At 37.9% G+C, this 23499-nt stretch overlaps 1 protein-coding gene across 3 annotated transcripts in view; it reads left to right on the top strand.

Annotated features, from left to right (window-relative positions):
• gpatch2 (G patch domain containing 2) overlaps positions 1-23499 on the top strand; it is a 305562-nt gene that overhangs the window by 220087 nt on the left and 61976 nt on the right. For all 3 annotated transcript variants that reach the window (XM_072580765.1, XM_072580767.1, XM_072580766.1), the window contains exon 6: positions 6436-6503. In XM_072580765.1, coding sequence (XP_072436866.1) covers positions 6436-6503 — 68 coding nt within the window. The remainder of the gene's footprint in view (positions 1-6435; positions 6504-23499) is intronic.

Below are 23499 nucleotides of genomic sequence, written 5' to 3' on the forward strand. Positions count from 1 at the left end.
ACTGGATTTCAATGTATGTCCACTTTAATAATAAAATGTTGCTGATCCCTAACTATATCATAAAATAATTTGGTAGTCTTATCCAGGATCACAGCATAAATTCAGATGTCTGGCCAGATTACAGTATACTTCATATTCAGTAACATGTTGGAGTGACATTCCAGCACATCTTCCAAATTAGACTTCTACTGAAATAAATGAGTGCCCTAATAGAAGTTCATGTTTGAGTAAACAAGTTTGTTTCACAGCACTCAAAATGAAAGTTTTCAGTTGTAACATTTTAAAAAATAAATTGCAGCTCAGAAAGCTGCTTATAAGGCTCAGGCAATCAGCTGTCCTTTCTACATTCACATTCAAGATGAAAGTTTAATCCAATATCCAAAGTAAGAGATAAGCGTTTACTTTGACTTGAACTTTGGGGAAAAACATATTTGAATGCAGCACATTACAGTGAGTTGAATTACAAAATCTGTTAATTTTGTGTAGGCTGGCATTGATATACAGTACAGAATCGCCCATTCAGCCCAACCAGTCCATGCAGGCATTTTTTGTTTCATATGTGCCTTCTCCTGCCTCACCTCAGCTAAATCTATTAACTGCCCTAAGTGCCTCCACTTCAGCCATTCCCTGTGCAAGAAAACTCCCTATTCTCCTTACTGTTCAGGTAAGGATATTTCCTTCTGAATTCCTGACTAAATTTTTGATGACTGTTTCATATCAATGGCCACTTATTATGCTGTTACCCATAATTTGAAGCATTCTCCCTATATCCACTCTCTCAAAACCATTTGTAATTTTAAACTTCCATTAGGTCACCCCCTCATCCTTTTTGCCAAAAAAAAAGTCAGGTCTATGCATCCTTTCCGATACGTATAACCTCATATCCTGCAGCATTCTTGTAAATCTTCTCTACCCTTTTTCCAATGCCTGTGCACTCATTTTAGAATATGGCAACTAGAAATGCAACCAGTATTTCAAGTGGTGTCCAACCCATGTTTCAACACCAGTTTGGTATTATTTGCTTACGTTTCAGTTCTATCTCTCGAGAAATAAGCCTTTTTTGGTTTGCTGCTTCATATCAAACTGTAGTGCAATTTTTAGTGATTAGTATCTTTTTACTTCAGGGTCTCTTTGTCTACCTCAAGTAGACTCACACTGAACAAGTAATAAATTGCTTCTGAATTCTTCCTAAAAAAGTGTATTACCTCCCATTTATCAGTGTCATTTGCTAATTATTCCTCTATTCTGCAAGTTTATTAATGTCATCCTGCAATTTGTTGCCATCTTTCTCAGTATTGGCAAGCCCCTCCCACCCCCTACCCCCTATAATTTGATGCCATCCACAAATTTAAAATTTATTATTTCGAATACAATCCAGATTCTTGTGATATGTCATTATCTACCTTTTGTATTGTGACCAGTTACCTTTTGGCTCCACATTCAGTAGATTGTTTAGTGTAGAAAAACATGGAATAAGCACGTAATTGCACTGTGGTAACAGCGAATCCATTGCATATGTTTTCTGAGAAAGTACATGGGAGAGTTGTAGATTACAAAAGGAACCCGCCATAGTATAAGAAACAGTAAAGGCTGTACCAAACAAGTAATAACTGTGAAGACTTCCTTTATGAAAATCTTTTCGTTCAGTGGAAATTACAAGCTTGCCATTTAATTCTAAAGTATTGTCATGGATTGTATATGCCAAAACCTGAACAATAAAAAGAGATCACTAAAATATACTTTAAAAATATTTTGCTTGCGCCGTAACAAAAATCATGGTTCTGTTCTTTATTGAAAATACAATATTTTTTGTACCTGGAAATAATTTATGTAGAAATGAATTTATGAGACAAATTTTAATTTACAGGTACAATGATAAATTGATCATGGAGATTGATGAGGAAATCATCTCACACAGTAATGAAAGCAGATAAATGATTTCAGCATGAAAAACATTTACTGGAGCCTGGACAATTGATCTCCTTTGATATATGTGAAGTTGTGTGAATTTATAAGTGGTTAAAAATCAGTTTCATTTGGAATATAAACAATAGTTTACTTAATTAAATGTATTGATGAATTTTAGATATTCTAATTGAACTGTGTTTCTACACTAATTAACCGCGAGGACAGGCAGTTTGCAAAGTTTTTTTTTACTAACTTTCGAGGGCTACAAATCTAAAAGAAGTTTGTGATTATTATCTTGAAATAAATGTTCATTATTGTTCATTCCAAATATTTTACAATGATGCATACGTACCTTCATTAAGATTTCATTAAATATCAGTTTTGCCCTTTGAGCTACTATTTATGTGAAGGAAATTATTCAAGTATAATATATTTTTTTGTAATGTAAATCTTGTTTTATTTCAATGATGCAACAGAGTACCTTTTCCCACAGTGATTTCCCAATATGACTTTCCTTACTCCCAGAATACACAATGAGTTCATCAGTACAACCTCATGTCAAGAGCATAAAGAAATATGACATGTAGATTGCCTCATTATCCATCAACCTAGTTATCCTTTACAGTCACGCCACAGTGAAATCTCATCATATTTATAATAAGAAATGTTAAATGATATTAAATACAAATACAAAATACCATAACTTGCTCAATCTACACATCCTCCATAAATGTTGAATAAAGTAAGATGGCCGCTGATTTTGTCCAAAACTGCTAACTGCTAATCTACCAACTGAATAAATATTTTAGTCTGTGTATCTGTTCAGTATTTTGTTTTGCGCAGTAGATTATAGTGCACATTTTCCCTCTCCCTTTCCATTTTCAACATGCACATACACAAAACACAGCTAATTAGCACTTGGTTTGGAAATTGACTGAGTCATGCAACTCTGAATAATGGCCAACCCACTTTAGGGAGACTGATTTGCAGCATTTCTTATCTTAATATTCTGGATACAGGCAAATTTATAACTGTATTGTCAACATAAAAAGCAACAAACTTATTTTGCTGTCTTTATATTTGAAGGGTATAATAATCACCTCGAAACATGAATCTGAAATAAGCTCATAAAGCCCTGATGAAACTCAATTATGATTTCCTCTCCACTATATGATAAAAGAAGCAGTCATGCTTCCCTTTTCATTGAAATTTATTGTTCCTCACAGTGTTGAGATGGTTAACTCACACAAGAGCACTCCTGATTCCCAGTATATTATTTCTATTGTGGAATATCTTCAGCTTGTGCTATTGCATATTAATTCTGGAGGAAAAAGAATCAGTGCTAACATATTTGATTATACATGGAAACCATTTTTTTTATTTACTAAAGTAAACATGGCAAAAGCAAGCTCATCCTAGGATGTTAATTCATTTTCTACACTTCATATAGATGTATTTATCTCCGTGTGGCATCATGAAATTTGTCTCTATCCACATTTGCACAACTCAATGCTGATCCTTATCCCACCCACTACAATAGTATTGAAATGCTCTAAAAATAGATTTGTAGTTTGACTGACTCCAGTTGTTGATACTATTTCAGTCAACTTTTCTCTTCTCATCACTCCACCTCCTCTCCATAGTTTTTAAGTAAAATTGTCATTCACTGGCCGTATTCATGGTTAGCCAGCAAAAAGAGGCACTCTTTAATATTTGGTTTGAATTATCATATCTATTTTTATATTCATACTGATAATCTTATAGGTCACAAAACATTTGTATACAGTTATTCAGTGAGAAATGTAATGCTTTACTGTCATCTAAAAATGAAATGAGCCATGAATGATGGATTAAGAAAATAATTTCTATTTTTATGAATTTAGATTAGAAATAATTTAGCCAAGCGAAATAGTACACCCACTTCGATTGGACAGTAGTTACAGGCAAGATGCTGGCATTTATTAGACTAATATACCTATATAGTACAAGCTAGTATTTAAAACTTGACATGACTGAGAGAAATAAAAACTATTTTACATCCCCAAAAGGCAATTGATCACACATTTTATAGTCATTTATGTAACTGCAGCAGTACTTGCAATTATATTAATGGTGTGATGTGATACAGCCGTAAGTATGCTCAACAGTAAATGTATTTCATGTATTGTCAGAAATGTAATTTAATGGTTATATTTATGAAAGTGAATGCTAACGTAGAATAAAGTCAAGAATATGGGAGGTAAATTGCACAATTTCCAGAAATTGCCTTGATTTGAAGGAACAAAACTTTTTTTAAACTTTTTTTATTAATGAATAATTTTCAATTATGGCATTTGCCTTTTTTTTGCAAAGAGTACACTGTTCAATTATCCAGCTTGCTTTATTGAGACGGAATGCAATACTTCAAAGGGAAGTTATGGTTTCATTTCTAGTTGTCTTGATTTGTTCACTGAAGTCTACACCTGATTTAATTGTAGTATTCAGATGCTCGTAATCCAATATAACTTTGTAATAAGACCAAGTATGTCAAAGATTACCTTCAGTGTACTTTTGTTTTACAATTGCAATTTGGAAAGGTGGTATGGCAGATCTAAATTTCTGTGGGAACTAAACCTCAGGAGCACTGAAGAAAATAGAACGTTCAGTTAAAGCTATATTCCATACAGGGTCTACAGCAGTAGGTTAACTTCTCAGTTGATGTATGGTTGCTTAATGAAATACAGTCTCCAATGTAACAGTTGTAATTTATTAACTTTATAAAACTGGTTAACAATGGTATGTCATCAAAAAATCAAATTGAAACAATCTTATAAAAGGTAAAAGCAAAGTTTTAAGATGGAATTATAGGTGTAAAGGGAATACCATGCAGTTTTCTCCCCAACTACAAAAGTTGCATTCACATAAGATTATTGAGGTAAAACTCAAACAATATAAATAAATGATACAGCATTTGTATGGCTTTTTTTTTTAAATTTCACTGATGGTAAGAAATCAGAATTGGCATGTAATGATTTTTTTTAGAATGATGTCTTTTAATGATGGTATGACAGTGAACATGATTAATATTTTGTGAAAGGGCTAGTCAACAGTGAGAACAAGGGAAAGCACTCTCCCTCCAAGTGTTTTATAATATGCAACTGAAGAAAAGCATTGTGTCCACCATGAGGTAATGTGATTGTGAAACCTTAATTCAGCATGAAACATGTGTGAACTGCTCGCCTTGCCACGATGGTGTAAAAAATGTATTGGTATATTCCACTAAAATGAGTCAGTGATACGTATGAAAATCTCTTTTGCAGATATTTTTAAAGGAAAAAAATCTGTAGTAAGGTCATAAGTTTGTTTGTTTCTTGGCTAGAGAAAATATTGCTTACATCTAAAATAGAAATTAGTTTGCAGGTACTGCAGGATATAAACTATCAACATGAGACTTTAATTTATAACATAATTTTTCCTCACCTCTGCCCCATCCCCCATCAAGCAAATGTTAGCTGCGCCACTTGGTGTATTAAATTACATTTTAAACAAAGAATATATTTAACAAGTATTATACAATTAAATCCTTACATAAGACATTTTTTTCAGCTCTAAATCACTATTTTGTGAAATATAGGGGTCACATTATTATTAAGCATCATTTTGAAATCAAGTGGTAGTTTTTATGAACTGCGTGAGATTTAATTTAGTTTTGTTTTTAAAACAGTAGGTTTGGAAAATTTAATTTAAAATGGTACAATGCCTTGATTAAGCAGTGACAAGTTATCATTTCCCAAGCATTTAATAAAATGTTTTTCAGGAATGGAAAATATTTGCCTAATAATCTGTTTTGTTGTGCTTTTGGCGAAAGTGAGGACTACAGATGCTGGAGATTAGAGCCAAGATTAGATAGTGCTGGAAATGCACAGCAGGTCAAGCAGCATCCAAGGAGCAGGAAAATCAATGTTTCGTGTAGGAGCCCTTCCTGAGGGCCCTTCAGCCCTCATTCCTGATAAAGGGCTCCCGCCCGAAACGTCATTTTTCCTGCTCCTCGGATGCAGCCTGACCTGCTATGTTGCTCTTTACACTGGGCCTTACTTTGTTCCTTTAATTGTGTGGCACCAGAAAATTTTAGATTTTCTGATGCATACCAAAACAAGATATTTAGATTTAACAGTTTTGACTGAAATAAACACTTCAAACCTAAAAGACAAATAGCTTTCTAGCCATTGGAATGTTTGTCTTGCCAGCCATTTCTTTAAATATGAATATGTTGAATTTAAATGTTGTATTTTCTTTCCAACATGCAAAGAATTAAGAAATTTGTTCTTTACAAAAAGGTAAAACAGGCAGCAGTTTTAAAAAAAAAGACTCAACTCTTTCAACTCTGCTAACATATTATATTTTGGTTGACTGCTGGCCTTTTCATTACTAGGAAAAGTAATCACTTCTGTTGGTGGGGTATAGACTATCTACAGAAAATCACTCTTTTTGCTTTCACAACCCTACTTGTATCACATACTTTTCTAAGCATTGTTTTTCCTTTTACAGATTGACACTCATGGGCCCGGTAGTAATGAGAGACTTGCCCATGTTTCCCTGGATCCCCATAACCAAGAGTGAGTATCACTTAAATCAATAATTCTTCATTGTTACCAATGCTCTGATGTATTTATTAGGCTGGTGGGTGTGGGGAATACTGGATGACTAGAGAAATTGAGGTTTTGGTTAAGAAAAAGAAGGAAACATATACTCTTCTAAGGATTCATGCGATCTCTCCTGTCTATATGTCTATAAGGCAGTAGAAGTATACTTAAGAGGGAAATCAGGAGGACAAGAAGGGAATATGAGTTGGCTCTGGCAAATAGTGTTAAGGAGAATCCAAAGGGATTTTATAAATACATTTGGGACAGAAGGGTAGCTCAGGAAAGAATAGGGCCCCTCAAAGATCAGCAAGGCAGCCTATGTGTGGAGCCGCCAGAGGAGATTCTACATGACTATTTTGCATCAGTGTTTACTGTGGAGAAGGACATGGAAGATATAGAATGTGGGGAAATAGATGGTGACATCTTGAAAAATGTCCATATTACAGAGGAGGAGGTGCTGGATGTCTTGAAATGTATAAAAGTAGATAATTCCTCAGGATCTGATCAAGTGTACCTTAAAACTCTGTGGTAAACCAGGGCCCCTTGCTGAGATATTTGTATCATTGATAGTCACAGGTGAAGTGGCGAAAGACTGGAGGTTGGTGACGTGGTGCCACTATTTAAGAAAGGTGGTAAGGAAAATCCAGGGAACTATAGACTGATGAGCCTGATATCAGGAGTGAGCAAGTTGTTGTAGGGAATCCTGAGGGGTAGGATTTACATTTATTTGGAAAGGCAAGGACTGGTTAGGGATAGTCAGCATGATTTTGTGCATGGGAAATCATGTCTCATGCACTTGATTGAGTTTTTTGAAGAAGTCACAAAGAGGATTGATGAGGGCAGAACGGTGGACGTGATCTGTTTGGACTTCAGTAAGGAGGTTGACAAGGTTCCTCATGGGAAACTGATTAGCAAGGTTAGATCTCATGGAAGACGGGAAGAACTAGCCATTTGGATACAGAACTGGCTTGAAGGTGGAAGACAGAGGATGGTGCTGGAGGGTTGCTTTTCAGACTGGAGGCCTGTGACCAGTGATGTGCCACAAGGATTGGTGCTGGGTCCACTTCTTCTCATCATTTATATAAATGATTTAGGTGTGAACATAGGAGCTATAGTTAGTAAGTTTGCAGATGACACCAAAATTGGAGGTGTAGTGGACATCAAAGAAGGTTACCTCAGATTATACAGGATCTTGACCAGATGGCCCAATGGGCAGAATAGTGGCAGATAGAGTTTAATTTAGGTAAGTGTGAGGTGCTGCATTTTGGAAAAGTAAATCAGAGCAGGATTTGTACACTTACTGGGAAGGTCCTGGGAGTGTTGTTGAACAAAGAAACCTTGGAGAGCAAGTTCATAGTTCCTTGCAAGTAGAGTCACAGGTAGATAGGCATGCTTTCCTTTATTGGTCAGTGCATTGAGCATAGGAGTTGGGAGGTCATGTTGTGGCTGTACAGGACATTGGTTAGGCCACTTTTGGAATATTGTGTGCAGTTCTGGTCTCCTTCCTATCGGAAGGATGGTGTGAAACGTGAAAGGGTTCAGAAAAGATTTACAAGGATATTACCAGGGTTGGAGGATTTGAGCTTTAGGGAGAGGCTGAACAGGCTGCGGCTCTTTTCCCTGGAGTGTCGGAGGCTGAGGGGTTACCTTATAGAGGTTTATAAAATCATGTGGGGCATGGATAGTACAAATAGACAAGGTCCTTTCCATGGAGTGGGGGAGTCCATAACTAGAGGACATAGATTTAGGTTGAGAGGGAAAGGATATAAGAGAGACCTAAGGAGCAACTTTTTCACAGAGATAGTGGTGCGTGTGTGGAATGAGCTGCCAGAGGACGTGGTGGAGGCTGGTACAATTTTAGTATTTAGAGTCATAGAGATGTACAGCATGGAAATAGACCCTACGTCCAACTTGTCCATGCCGACCAGATATCCCAACCCAATCAAGTGCCACCTGCCAACACCTGGCCCATATCCCTTCAAACCCTTCCTATTCATATGCCCCTCCAGAGCCCTTTAAATGTTGCAATTGTACCCCACTCCCTCTGGCAGCCCATTCCACACACACCACCCTCTGCCTGAAAAGATTGCTCCTTAAGTTTCTTTTCTATCTTTCCCCTCTCATCCTAAAGCTATGCCCTCTAGTTCTAGACTCCCCCACCTCAGGGAAAACACCTTATCTATTTACCCTATCCATGCCCCTCATGATTTTATAAACCTCTATAAGGTCACCCCTCAGCCTCCGACGCTCCAGGGAAAACAGCCCCAGCCTATTCAACCTCTCCCTATAGCTCAAATCCTCCAACCCTGGCATTATCCTTGTAAATCTTTTCTGAACCCTTTCAATTTTCACAACAATCTTCCGATAGGAAGGAGACCAGAATTGCATGCAATGTTCCAAAAGTGGCCTAGCCAATGTCCTGTACAGCTATAATGTAACCTCCCAACTCCTGTATTTAAAAAGTATCTGGATGGGTATATGAATAGGAAGGGTTTAGAGGATATGGGCCAAGTGCTGGCTAATGGGACTAGGCTAGGTTAGGATATCTGGTCAGCATGGACGAGTTGGACCGAAGGATCTGATCCCGTGCTGTATATCTCTGTGACTCTATCCCACTATCCTTCCTGCTTTGAGGCCAAAGTGTCAGAGAACCATGGATAAGTGTGTGACTGTTTTGCTTAAGCCATAGGGTACCTCTCTGAAAAAGAAACACCTGCCTAGCTGCCTAGATATAGTTGTTTGGCTTCAAATTACAAACATCTGACTTTATTGAACATGTTAATGGTGAATCAATCAACAAAGAAGGCAGGTTTCTTTATAAAAGTATATGAACAGCTCAAACCATATACAGTGTAATCAGTGCTGGCTCCCTTAAATATTGAATTAATTGGTTACATTCACTTATCCCAAGACTCCAATGGAGAAGCGAAGAGAATGCATGTTGACTCTCACATATGTAGCTCAAATCCTCATGATCATGGGATTGATAATTATACCCTGCCATTTTTATTGAATCTGGCAGATTAAGGCATGTAAAACCTATATTAAATTGAGGCAACTGGGTATGACCATTTAATGTTGCATTTTGTGATATGGAGTAGAATTTCTACTCGAGTTCCCCAATCTTCCATCCTAAGATAATGCTAAGAAAAACCACATCTTTGGATTTTCCACCGTTCCACTTTGAAGTTTTAGAAATCAATAGGAAGAATCCCTGAAACATTAATGATGATTTTTAAGTTGTTACTAATTTTTTTTTGAGCATTCATTCTCCTGGCAACTAAAAAACAATAATAGCTCTTTCGGTGTTCCATGAAGCGACTTATCATGCATTTTTGAACAACCACCTTGGCAGTGGAAATTTTCAAGCTGAATGCTTGTTTGCACTCAAATTAAAGTCATAAAAGAGTTAGTGAGAACTCTTAAATATCCCATAAAATGTACCATTAAATAACCAAAAACAACAATATAGCCTGGGGTTGCACTGTTGTCGTGGTTATTTAATGGCCAAAATGCACGTACTGGACTGCCATGTGATAGCACTTGTTCATAAAGATGGTGTTATTAAAATCTATCCCTTTACTCCGAAAACCTTTTCTTTTGCCCTGCAGCCTGGAAGGACCGCAGTCAGGTACAAAGTACTGTGACCAAGAACTATTTGTGTCATGCCCCTGCATATGCAAGACTGTAGTTCTTTTTGTTTTAAACCAAATGTTAGGATATTAATTGAGCAGTCCAGTACACCTTGGCTTCTCATCAACTATAAAAGCAATTTATAATCAGCTTTCAGTCAATCTAACAAAACAGAACAGCTTTTGTAATTGAATTTCAAAACTTTGCTTAGCTTGCTTACAGACTTTTTTTTTCACTTTAAAAACATATTTGTACATACGATAGTGAAGTAACTCAAAATCCAGTTCCCCTTACTTTGATTGGATCTTAAAATTGTTTGCCTGGGATGTTTATAAAATTGAACTCTTAAAAGCTAGAAAGTAGATTGGTAAAAAGCAATATATTTTATTTTCTACTTCCAGCATGGTATTAATATAATGTGCTTATGTTTAAATGGTTTGTAAAGTAAACATGAGGAAAGTAATTTTATAAAAATAAATTCTGATCAAGCTTTAATTAATGCGTATTAGCTCAATTGGAATAGTGTGTGCTGCTCTTAAATCCAATCTTGTGGGTATAATTCTTGTACTGTCAGAGGTGTTTGGGAGCTTCCTTGTCTATTTGCCCCACTGTAGTTGAGCTATCTTGACAACACCAGCTTGGCATTTAAAAATGCAAGTATCCTATTTTTAGTTAATTAAAGACTGGCAAACAACAGTTTGACTACTTAAGAAAAATTGTGATTCATAGGAGCCTGTTGACCATTTGCCTCAAGTTTTAGCATTTTATATTGTTCCTCTTCTAACCAATGAAAAGTCTTTGCAATGTTGATATGCCACTCCTTCTGCTGTGAAATAAAATTGTTCTGTTTGACAATGTACTGTTTAGTCTTAGGAGCTGCTGTTGACAGCTGTATTAAGACCATATTACAGGAGCAGATGTACAGTCAGTTCTGCTATAATACAGTAGTTCTGTTCTTGTGCAATCCCATGTTATAAGAAAATCGTGTAATAGCAGCATCATTTAAACTAAAGGGGCCGGAATCACATTTTAATCGATATTTGCTCTAAAACTTAGCGCTTTAGAAACAGTGTCCCCAATTCGTCAATTGTGTAAGAGCACATTTGTGTTAATGAAAAGCATGTTATTAGCAGAACAACCTGTAACAGGCCATTCAATCTATCGAGTTTGCTCCACCATTCAGTGAGATCATGGTTGATCTGATAATTCTAAACTCCATTTTTCTGCCTTTTTCTCTAACTCTTAATTCCCATACTGACTAAAAATCTGACTATCTTAGCCTGAAATATACTTAATGACCATGCCTTGACAGCCCTCTGCGAGAAAGAACTCCACAAATATATTACTCTATACAGAAGAAATTACTCTACCTTAAGTCAGCGACCTCTTATTCTCAGATTATGCTGTCTGGTCCTAGACTCTGTCAAAAGGGGAAACAACCTTTTTGCAGCTATCCTGTCAAGTCCCACAGAACCTCATATGTTTCAAGAGGGTCATTGCTTATTCTCCTACTTTTAAATAAGTACAAGCCCAATTTACTCAGCCTCTCTTCATAAAACAATGCCTCTAAACCTGAAATCAGCTTTCTGAACCTTCTCTGGACTTCTCCAATGCCAAAAAATCTTTACTTAGATAAGGGGCCCAAAACTGTTCGCAGTATTCCAGCTGTGGCCTGATTAGTGACTTGTATAGTTTTAGCAAAACCTCCCTAATTTTCTACTCCATTCCATTTGAAATGAAGGCCAGCATTCAATTTGCCTCTCTATACCTGCTGAACCTAGCTGCTAGCTTATTATGATTCATGCACAAGGACTCCCAAATCCCTCTGTTGTGGAGCTTTCTGCAGTCTTTTTTTCCATTTAAATGATATTCAGCTCATACATTCTTCTTGCCAAAGTGCAAAACCTCATATTTGACCACATCATATTCCAGCTGCTAAATTTTTGCCCACTTGCTTAACCAGACTGTTTCCTTCTGGCTTCATCCTCACCATTTGCTGTCCCACCTATTTTTGTGTCCTCTGTACACTTGGTTATAACATATTCACTTTCCTCATCCAGTCATTAATATATATTGCTGAAAATGTGTTCCTGGAAAAGCGCAGCAGGTCAGGCAGCATCCAAGGAACAGGAGAATCGACGTTTCGGGCATAAGATTAATATATATTGTAAATCATGGTGATTCCAGCCCTGACCCCTGAGGTACACTATTAGTTATAGGTTGCCATTCTAAGAAAGCATTCCTATACCAACTGCCCATCTTCTATTACTTTGCCAATCCTCTATCTATACTAATGTACTATTTCCAACACCTTGGGCTCCTTTTTTCATTAAGTAGCCTAATGTATAGTGTCTTATGAAGATCCACCTGAATATCTAAATATATTACATCCACCACTATCCTGCTTGTTACCTCAAAAAATTACTGTAAATTTGTCAGGCAAGATTTCCCCTTCATAAAGCCATGCTGACTTGACTTCTTCATTTTCTGTATTTATAATTGCTTTCCTATTACATCCTTTATTATAAACTCTAGCATTTTTGCAATGACAAACGTTAAGCCACCGGCCTAGAGTTATTACTCTAAACAAAAAACTGGAAGAACTGCGGATGTTGGAAATCTGAAACAAAAACAGAAATTGCTGAAAAATCTCAGCAGGTTTGGCAGTGTCTTGGAGACAAATCAGAATTCACATTTCGAGTCCAGAACTCTGAAGAAAGGTCACTGGATCTGAAATGTTACTTCTGATTTCTTTCCACAGATGCTGCCAGACCTGCTGAGATCGCTCAGATGTTTCTGTTTTGTTTGGTACAGTTATCTGCTTTTGGCCTCCTCTTTTTAAGTAAAGGTGTTACAATCCTCTGAAAAGGATTTGTGGAAAATGACTACCAGTGCATCCAGTATCTCTGAAGCTCCTTTGTTTAATATCCAGGGTTGTATCCCATCAGGCCCAGTGGACTTATCAGTCTTTAGCCCCATTAGTTTTCCTGAGTACATTTTCTGTAGTGCTAATTATTGTATGTATTTCCTGTCCCCCATTTGCCCCTTGATTATTGAGTAACTTTGGGATGCTATTACTATCTTCTACCATGAAGACTGCTGCAAAAGTACTTATTTAACGCCGCTGTAATTTTCTGGTTCCCCATATTATTTCCTGAGTCTCATTCTCTCAGAAGTCTATGTTCACTTTTGCTTTTTTTTTATATATATATTTAAAGAAGGTTCCCAGCTTGAAATTACTTGCAAGAGTACCCATGAAGCATATTTTCTCTTTTCTTGATGGTTTTTGAACCTTTTGTTGGTTTTTGTTGGTTCCCAATTCTCTGACATATCACTAATCTTTGTCACTTTGTATGTTTTTTCTTTCAATTTAATGCTATCCTTAACTTCCTTAGTAACTATGTGTGTCTTATGCCCTTCCTAGAATCTTTTTTCCTCGCTGAAATATATCTTTGCTGTGAGCTGCAAATTATTTTCTGAAATGTCTGTCACTGTCCCTCAGCCATCTTTGCTGCTAAAATCCTTTCCAAGTTCACTCCAGTTAACTCTGATTCATTGCTTTGTAATTGATCTAGTTTAAGCTTCGCACAGTTGTTTCCAACTCAATTTCCTCCCTCTCAAACTGAAAGCTAAATTCTATCATCTTATGGTCACAGTTTCTAAGGGTATCTTTTACTCTCTCATCATCTGCCTCATTACACATAACCAGATCCAAAATAGCCTAATCACTGGTTCGATCCACAAAATATATTGTTATTTGAAACTATCCCAAATAGACACTGAATTCTTTCTTATGGCTTCCTTTGCCAATCTGTCCATCCCAATCTAAATGGAGGTTAACATCAACTATGATTAATATAATACCTTTGGTACATAGAACATTACAGCGCAATACAGGCTTCGGCCTCAATGTTGTGCCAACCTGTGAAACCAATCTGAAGCCTATCTAACGTACACAATTCCATTTTCGTCCATATGACTATCCAATGGCTGTTTAAATGCCCTTAAAGTTAATGAGTCTACTAGTGTTGCAGGCAGTGCGTTCCAAACCCCTACTACTCTCTGAGTAAAGAAACTACCTCTGACATATGTCCTATATCTATTACCCCTCAATTTAAAGCTATGCCCCCTCATGCTAGCGATCACCATCTGAGGAAAAAGGCTCTCGCTATCCACCCTATCTAACCCTCTGATTATCCTGTATGTCTCAGTAAGTCACCTCTTAACCTTCTCTCCAAGGAAAACAGCCTCAAGTCCCTTAGCCATTCCCTGTCAGACTTTCCCTCCATACCAGGCAACATCCTAGTAAATCTCCTCTGAACGCTTTCCAAAGCTTCCTCATCCTTCCTATAATGAGGTGACCAAAACTGTACACAGTATTCCAAGTGTGGCAGCACCAGAGTTCTGTACAGCTGCAGCATGATCTCATGGTTTTGAAAATCAATCCCTCTGATAATAAAAGCTAACACCCCGTATGCCTTCTTAACAACCCTATCAACCTGGGTAGCAACTTTGAGGGATCTGTGTACCTGGACACTGAGATATCTCTGCTCATCTACACTACTAAGAATTTTACCATTAGCCCAGTACTCTTTATTCCTGTGTTTCTTCCAAAGTAAATCACCTCACACTTTTCTGCAGTAAACTTCATTTGCCACCTCTCAGCCCAGCTCTGCAACTTATCTATGTAACTCTGTAACCTACAACATCCTTCTGCACTATCAACAACTTTACCAAACCTGGTGTCATCCACAAATTTACTAACCCATCCTTCTACACCCTCATCCAGGTCATTTATAAAAATGACAAGCAGCAGTGGACCCAAAACAGATCCTTGCAGTACACCACCAGTAACTGAACTCCAGAATGAACATTTCCCACCAACCACCACCCTCTATCTTCATTCAGCTAGCCGATTTCTGATCCAAACCGCTAAATCACCCTCAATCCCATGCCACCATATTTTATGCAATAACCTACTGTGGGACTTTTATCAAACACCTCACTGAAATCCATAAATATCACATCAACCACTTTACCCTCATCCACCTGTTTGGTCACCATCTCAAAGAACACGGTAAGATTTGAGAGGCACAACCTACCCTTCTCAAAACCGTGTTGACTATCCCTAATAAATTATTCATTTCTAGATGATTGTAAATCCTATCTCTTATAACCTTTTCCAACACTTTACCCACAACTGAAGTAAGGCTCACTGGTCTGTAACTACCAGGATTGTTTCTACTCCCCCTCTTGAACAAGAGAATAACATTTGCTATCCTCCAGTCTTCTGGCACTATTCCTGTAGACAATGACGGCATAAAGATCAAAGCCAAAGACTTGACAATCTTCTCTCTCGCTTTCCAGAGAATCCTAGAATAAATCTCATCCAGCCCAGGGAAGTTATCTGTTTTACACTTTGGGGAAATACTGACACCTCCTCCTTGTGAACCTCAATCCTATCCAGTCTACTAGCCTGTATCTCAGTATTCTCTTTGACAACATTGTCTTTTTCCAGTGTGAATACAGATGAAAGATATTCATTTAGCGCTTCCTCTATCTCCTCTGATTCCACGCACAACTTCCCACTACTATCCTTGATTGGCCCTAATTTTATTCTAGTCATTCTTTTATTCCTGATACACCTATAGAAAGTTTTAGGGTTTTCCTTGATCCTATCTGCCAGCGACTTATCATGTACCCTCCTAGCTCTTCTTAACTCTTTCTTTAGGCCTTCCCTGGCTAACTTGTAACTCTCAAGTGCCCTAGCTGAGCCTTCACATCTCATCCTAACATAAGCCTTCTTCCTCCTCTTGACAAGAGAGTCAACTTCCTTAGTAAACCACAGCTCCAGCGCTGGACAACGTTCTCCCTGTCTGACAGGTACATACATATCAAGGACCCACAGTAGTTGTTCCTTGAATAAGCTCCACATTTCAATTGTGCCCATCCCCTGCAGTTTCCTTCCCCATCCTATGCATCCTAAATCTTGGCTAATGGTATCGTAATTGCCTTTTCCCCAGTTATAACTCTTGCCCTGTGGTATATACCTATCCCTTTCCATCACTAAAGTAAACATAACTGTATTGTGGTCACTATCACCTACCTCCAAGTCTAATACCTGGCCGAGTTCATTACCCAGTACCAAACGTAATGTGGGCTGAAAAAGTGTTGCTGGAAAAGCGCAGCAGGTCAGGCAGCATCCAAGGAATAGGAGAATCGACGTTTCGGGCATAAGCCCTTCTTCAGGAAGGGCTTCATTCCTGCGTTATTACTGAAACATCTAGATCCCGGAATCTGCAACAACCATTCCTTTCCCTGCTCTACCCATGTCTCCAAAATGGCCACAACATGAAAATCCCAGGTACCACCCTCCCTCCTGCACCATCCCTGTAGCCACATGTTCATTTCCTCTCCCAATTCCTCACCTCATTAGCACGTGGCACGGGCAACAAATCAGAGATAACAATTCTCAGTTTGTCCTAGCTCTCAGCATCTACCCTAGCTCCCTGAACTTCTGCCTTAAATCCACATCTCTTTTCTTACCTATGTCATTGGTCCCTATGTGGACCACGACTTGGGGCTGCTCCCCCTCCCCCTTAAGAATCCTGAAAACACAATCGGATACATTGCGAACCCTGGCAAATAGGAGGCAACACACCAACCGTGAGTGTGTCTCATTCTCACAGAACCTCTTATCTGTCCCCTAACTATGGAATCCTCAATGACAAATGCTCTACTCCTTTTCCCCCATCCCTTCTGTCCAACAGGGAAAGACTCTGTGCCAGAGACCTGTGCCCCATTGCTTACCCCTGGTAAGTCATCCCCCTCAATAGTATCCAAAACAATATACTTGTTGTTGAGAGGAACAGCCACAAGCAATCCCTGCACTGCCTGCCAATTCCTTTTCTGTCCCCTGATGGTAACTTATCTACCTTCTTGTACCTGAGGTGTGACTACCTCCCTGTAATTCCTCTCAATAACCCCCTCTGCTTCCTGAATGATCCAAAGTTCATCCAGGTCCAGCTCCACTTCCCTAATGCGATTTTTGAGGAGCTGGACTTGGGTGCACTTCCTGCAGATGCAGTCAGCAGTGACACTAGTGGTGACCCTTACCTCCCACATTCTGCCCTAACCTCTATTCTCACAATTCTAAATTCCCAAGACTACTGTAAACTTAAAAAAAATTAGTCCACTGACCAATTCAGCGCATAGAACCTTTTGTTTTGGTTAGAGAAGGAGGAGGATGGGTGGGAGACACTACCCGAGTAGTGTTTCAGGTAAAGTAACTACCCAAATATAAAGCCTCATTTGCCCAGCAGTTCCATGTCCGCTCCTGCTCAGCATGAGCTCTGCCTGTACACGAGGTGAATTTATGTACTTTAAACTTACCTTCCTGTCGGGCCTCTGGTCCTCGCTGTCACTCCTCCCACTTCGATTGCTGCCGAGAAAGAAATGAAGCAAATAATGCCCTCATTATCTTCTGATTTATTCTTTGTCCAACCTTATAGCTATTATTAGAGGGCCTATAGACTACTTCTACCAGTGTTGTCTTACCTCCATCCGCATGATTCTATGTGTTCCTATCCAACATCATTTCTTGGTACTTATTCCATCCTGTACTACCACCACTCTTCCTGCCTATAGTTTCAAACACATATCCCTGAATATTTTCTTCCCAACTTTGATCTCCTTATAATAATGTGCTGTTAATTAATTAATTGTTTTCTGAATACGTGCACATTCAAATAAAGAACCATTAAACAATTAAAGGACTGTTCATGTCATTGGCCTATTTTTCCTCTTTTGACCTTATTTATTCTTTTGACTTTATATATAGTTGCACAGAATGGTCTTAATGATTGACCAATGTTTTTGGACAGTGTATAAAAACAGCATTTTCTGGAGTCAAGCAGAGAAAGGTTGTACTGGAGTAGGTTACCCAAGTAGCTGCGACCATAATATGATTAAATTTTGCATTCACCGTGATGGATGGGAATTGGGTTTCAGACTATTGCTTTTAAACTTAAATGAGGGCATGAAAATAGAGCTGACCAAAGTGAATTGGCAAATTAAGTTGAAGAATAAAGTGACAGAGATGTAGTGGTGGACATTTAACAGGATATGTCAGAATACATAGATAAATTTAAATGCGTAAGAAAATTTTCAAGGAATGAGCCAACTATTGTGCTTAATTAGAAAGGTTTAACATAATATCAGACTTACAGTAAAATTCATAAAATGGTGCAAGACAGCTTGCTCATCAGAGGTATTCACAGAATATTAAAAACAAGCAAAAAAATCACTAAAACATGAAGAAAGAGAAAAAAATTGGAGTACAAGCGAAATAATAATGAGTTTCTAGATACATCTTTAAAAAGACAAGATTTAACAAAGTAAACAGTGGTCCTACAGAAAGTGAATGTGGAGAATTAATAACAAAACGTATGGCTGATGAATTGAACAAATACTTTGCATCATTCTTCGCAATGGAGGATACAACTAACATCCTAGCAGCACCCTAAAATTAGGAAATGGAAGGAAGGAAGTTGAGAGAGTTGGGGAAGAAGAAAAGTGGTACTAAGTAAATTGTTGGAACAGGGAGTTGACAAGTAGTCATGGATGTCATCCTAGGATCTTAAGAGAAGTGACAAGTGAGTTAGTTGATCCATTGCTTTTTGTTTTCCAGAGCTCACTAACTTTGGGGAATGTCCCATTAGATTAGAAGATATCAAATGTAACTCCAGTATGTTAAAAGGGAAGAACACCGAAAAGACGACACTACAAGTTATTTAGCTTAACACCTGTCATAGGGAAAATGTTAGAAGCTATTACTAAAGCGTTTTAGTAGAGAATTTAGCCAAGTTCACGATTTTCACAGTCAACATGGTTTTATGAAAGGACATTATGTTTTATCCAATCTGCTGGGATTCATAGGAAGCAATGCGTACTGTGCTGCGGATAAAGGGAACTGACAAAGAAAACCAATGGATGTACTCAAACTTCCAGAATGCATTTGATGAGGTCCCACATTAGTGGTTATTGTGAAAAGTAAAAACTCATGGTGTAAGGGATAGCATATTGGCATGGATAGAAGATTTTGCTGATTAATGGGAAGCGGAGTTTAAGCATTAATGTGTGTTTTTCAAGTTAGCAGTTTGTAATAAATGGGTGTCATAGGGATTGATGCCGGGATCGCAACTATTTAAAATTTATATAATGGCTTAGACGAAAGGACAGTAGGTATGTTTGTAGGAAAGTTGCTGATGACACAATGATAGGTAGAATTGTAAATTGTGAAGAGGACATAAGGAAGCTATAAAAAGATGTAGACAGGTTAAGTGAATGGCAAAGATATGGCAAATAGAGTGTAGTTTGAAATTTATGGAAACGTGAAAGTGTCAATTTTTCATTTAAAAATATGTTTTATATAAATGGTGAGAGATTGCAGATATCTGAAATCTGTGTGTCTGAGGAGTGCAAAAGGTTTGTATGCAAGCACAGCAAGTAATTAATACAACTAGTAGATTTATTGTTTATTGTAAGAGGAATTTAATACAAAGTAGGGAGCTTATTCTTCAGTTATACAGCGAATTGATGAGACCATATTGGGAGTAATGTGTGAGGTACCTTATTTAAAGAAAGGCATAAATGAATTGTGAGCAGTTCAATGAAAGTTCACCATACTGGTCTTAGTGATTTTTAAAAAAAATTCACTCATGGAATGTGGATTTCGGTTGCTAGGCCATCATTTGTTACCCATCCTTAGTTGTCCTTGAGAAGATGGTGCTAAACTGCCTTCTTGAAGCACTGCTGTCCTTCTGCTATAGGGAGATCCACAATGTCTTTAGGGAGCAGACTCCAGAATTTTAGCCCTGCAACAGTAAAGGTCAGAATGGTGATTGGCATGGAGGGCAACTTGTCAATGGTGGTATTCCCATGTATTTGGTGCTGTAGTCTTTCTAGGTGGAGCTGATTGTGAGTTTGGATGATGTATTCTAAGGAGCCTTAATAAATTTGTGCATATATCTTGTGCATGGTGCACGCTGGTGCTACTGAACACAGTGGAGGAGGGAGTGGGTGTTTGTTGATGTCCTAATCAAGCATACTGCTTTGGCCTAGATGGTGTTGAGCTTCTTAAGTTATAATTGCACTCATCCAGGCAAGTGGGAACTATTCCATCATATTCATGAAATATATATGAAATGGGAATGTGTATGTGAAACAGATCAGAAATGAATGGGACATTATATAGAAATAAAACATTAATGGCTTGCAATTAAATGGTAGAATCTTAGCAAATGAATTGTTCTGTCCACTACCTTATTTTAAGCTATTTATTTTGATTATGTTAATGACTATGTTAAATAACAGGATAGGAATTTCTGATGAAAGCCTAAATGGTTTGTTCACTATTAGCCCCCAGAAAAATTTCAAGGCTCAAGTGTGTGTTCTGTTTCAAACATATTTACTTATATTAATGCATTACAATATTAATTTGCTGTTGAGAGTACCTTTTGTAAAATGAACTCTCCTTGGACTCAAAATATCTATGTTTACTCAATCCTATTACTTTCTAGTATTCTAGCGAAGTTTGCCGATGATACGAAGTTAGGTGGACAGGCAGGTAGTACTGAGGAAGTGGGGAGGCTGCGGAAGGATCTAGACAGTTTGGGAGAATGGTCCAGGAAATGGCTGATGGAATTCAATGTGAGCAAATGCGAGGTCTTGCACTTTGGAAAAAAGAATACAAGCATGGACTACTTTCTAAATGGTGAGAAAATTCATAAAGCCGAAGTACAAAGGGATCTGGGAGTGCTTGTCAAGGATTCTCTAAAGGTAAACATGCAGGTTGAGTCCTTGATTAAGAAAGCGAATGCAATGTTGTCATTTGCCTCAAGAGGGTTGGAATATAAAAGCACCGCTGTGCTACTGAGACTTTATAAAGCTCTGGTTAGGCCCCATTTGGAGTACTGTGTCCAGTTTTGGTCCCCACACCTCAGGAAGGACATACTGGCACTGGAGCATGTCCAGCGGAGATTCACACGGGTGATCCCTGGAATGGTAGGTCTAACATACGAGGAACGCCTGAGTATCCTGGGATTGTATTCATTGGAGTTTAGAAGATTAAGGGGAGATCTAATAGAAACTTACAAGGTAATACATGGCTTGGAAAGGGTGGACGCTAGGAAATTGTTTCCGTTAGGCGAGGAGACTAGGACCCGTGGACACAGCCTTAGAATTAGAGGGGGTAAATTCAGAACAGAAATGTGGAGACATTTCTTCAGCCAGAGAGTGGTGGGCCTGTGGAATTCATTGCCGCAGAGTGCAGTGGAGGCCGGGATGCTAAATGTCTTCAAGGCAGAGATTGATAAATTCTTGATGTCACAAGGAATTAAGGGCTACAGAGAGAATGCGGGTAGGTGGAGTTGAAATGCCCATCAGCCATGATTGAATGGCGGAGTGGACTCGATGGGCCGAATGGCCTTACTTCCACTCCTATGTCTTATGGTCTTGACACACTGTATGTGGCAGGTTTTTATATGGCAAGAAAAGACAATGTAGTAACTAACAACATTAGGACTTCTGAATAATATTCCATGGTAGCTCTGTAGATCCACCACTCTTTTCCAAGGTTTTAAAAAAAACAGGTAAAGTAAATGTCTCTCACAGTTTGGACTACCAAAATGTTAGTCTGACAATGAATTATTAGCTCTAATGTTAAGCAGAAGATACTTATCTCCAATCTTACCAGTTGTTAGATAATTCTGTTATTTGACTTTCTTACATTTTTAAATTTGTTTGCTCATCTTTCTCGATATGTAATATATTTATCTATATTTCGTAGTGCAGAATTTGCATATTGCTGTAAAAAGACACTTTGCCAAAGCTTTTTGCCTTGCACTTACCACAATGAAGTGCATAAAATGCCGAAATGGGGAGAACAATATTTGTACCATATGAGAGAAGGGTGCTGATGGTTGGAAAGAGGACTCTGATTAGTAGAAGGACTAACATGGAGACTTCTTCATTTAGATGATGCTTGATAGTGAACTGCCAAGTTTTGTCTAACTTTTAAACCAAGTGAGTTAGCGTCTATCAGAGTCCACTTGCCAACCAATCAGCACTCCTCTCAAAGAATAAATGTTGTTTTCCCTTTACATTAGTATTTCTTGCAAATTATCTTGATAGATGTAATGTGAAAAACTTTGACAAAATGTCTCCTTTCAGTGATACCCATACTTGTGTTTAGCTGGCATATTAGACTTCTAAAACTTCAATTTTAATTTAACTGCAAAATTCTCAAATGTTTGAAGTTGGTAGCTTTAAATATCACTTTTGCCACTTTGCATTTTGATTCCTGTTGCCTTGACTCCTGGTCCTAATTAGTCAGATTATTTTCAGAAATGTTAGTACTTTGGAAAGAGATTATTCAAGTGATTATAGCCTAAAAATTATCAATGGGAGAATTTAGGAAACAATTAATAAAATTTATTGTTATCTAAATATGTAATAAAGTACTGTTTAATTTTAAACTTACCCAACCTTAAAGATAGTTGGCATGTGCTGAAGATGCAAGCTCATCGATGTGTAACAATAAATGTCTCTGAAATGCAGTAGTCTATTTCAATTAACCAGGTGTGTGCAGTGATTTACACAGTACATATAATGACTGTATAGTCATCTTAGCAGTAACAAGTATAAACCAACACTGTTTTAAAAGAATGTCATGATATCTAGTCTCCTCTACTGTGTTTTTTTCCAGTTTGGTAATGTGCATTTTAAATCAGCTGTGCACTTTTTATCTCCTTTTGACAGACTGTAATCCTGGCTGACTTTTTCATTCTAACAGCCAACTGGTTGTCATGGATCTTTTCCTCGCTCACAACTTTGGTCCTGTTTTGACACTTCAAGGCCTGTTTTGCTATTGTGCAGCTGATGTCCTGTCCATGTGTATATATTCCATATTGACAATGAGTGTTAATGCCAAACCCCAGCAACCATAGTCACATCTGTTTGTCTCCCAAGCATAAGCTTGCATCTGGGGCTACTTGAGAACAGCTTTTTACCAGAGGATACCTTTTAACCAGACTTGATATGCTGACATACTGCTATTTGAAATTCCTTACAAGAGGAAGACATGTTACCTTTGTGTTGCATTAAATGTTATCCTATTTGGCGTTATTTTGTTCAGTCCCGTAAGCAGTGCATCAAAAGTCAAGGTTTTAGGCAATGTAGTTGAAAGTTTTTTTTATTTTTGTTTGTGTAATCTTGTCTACTGCCTCTTTTGGCATGCTTGAAAAGTATTTATAAATGATGCCTTGGAGCAGACAAG

Source organism: Chiloscyllium punctatum, chromosome 11, assembly GCF_047496795.1.
Source record: "Chiloscyllium punctatum isolate Juve2018m chromosome 11, sChiPun1.3, whole genome shotgun sequence".
Classification (NCBI taxonomy): domain Eukaryota; kingdom Metazoa; phylum Chordata; class Chondrichthyes; order Orectolobiformes; family Hemiscylliidae; genus Chiloscyllium; species Chiloscyllium punctatum.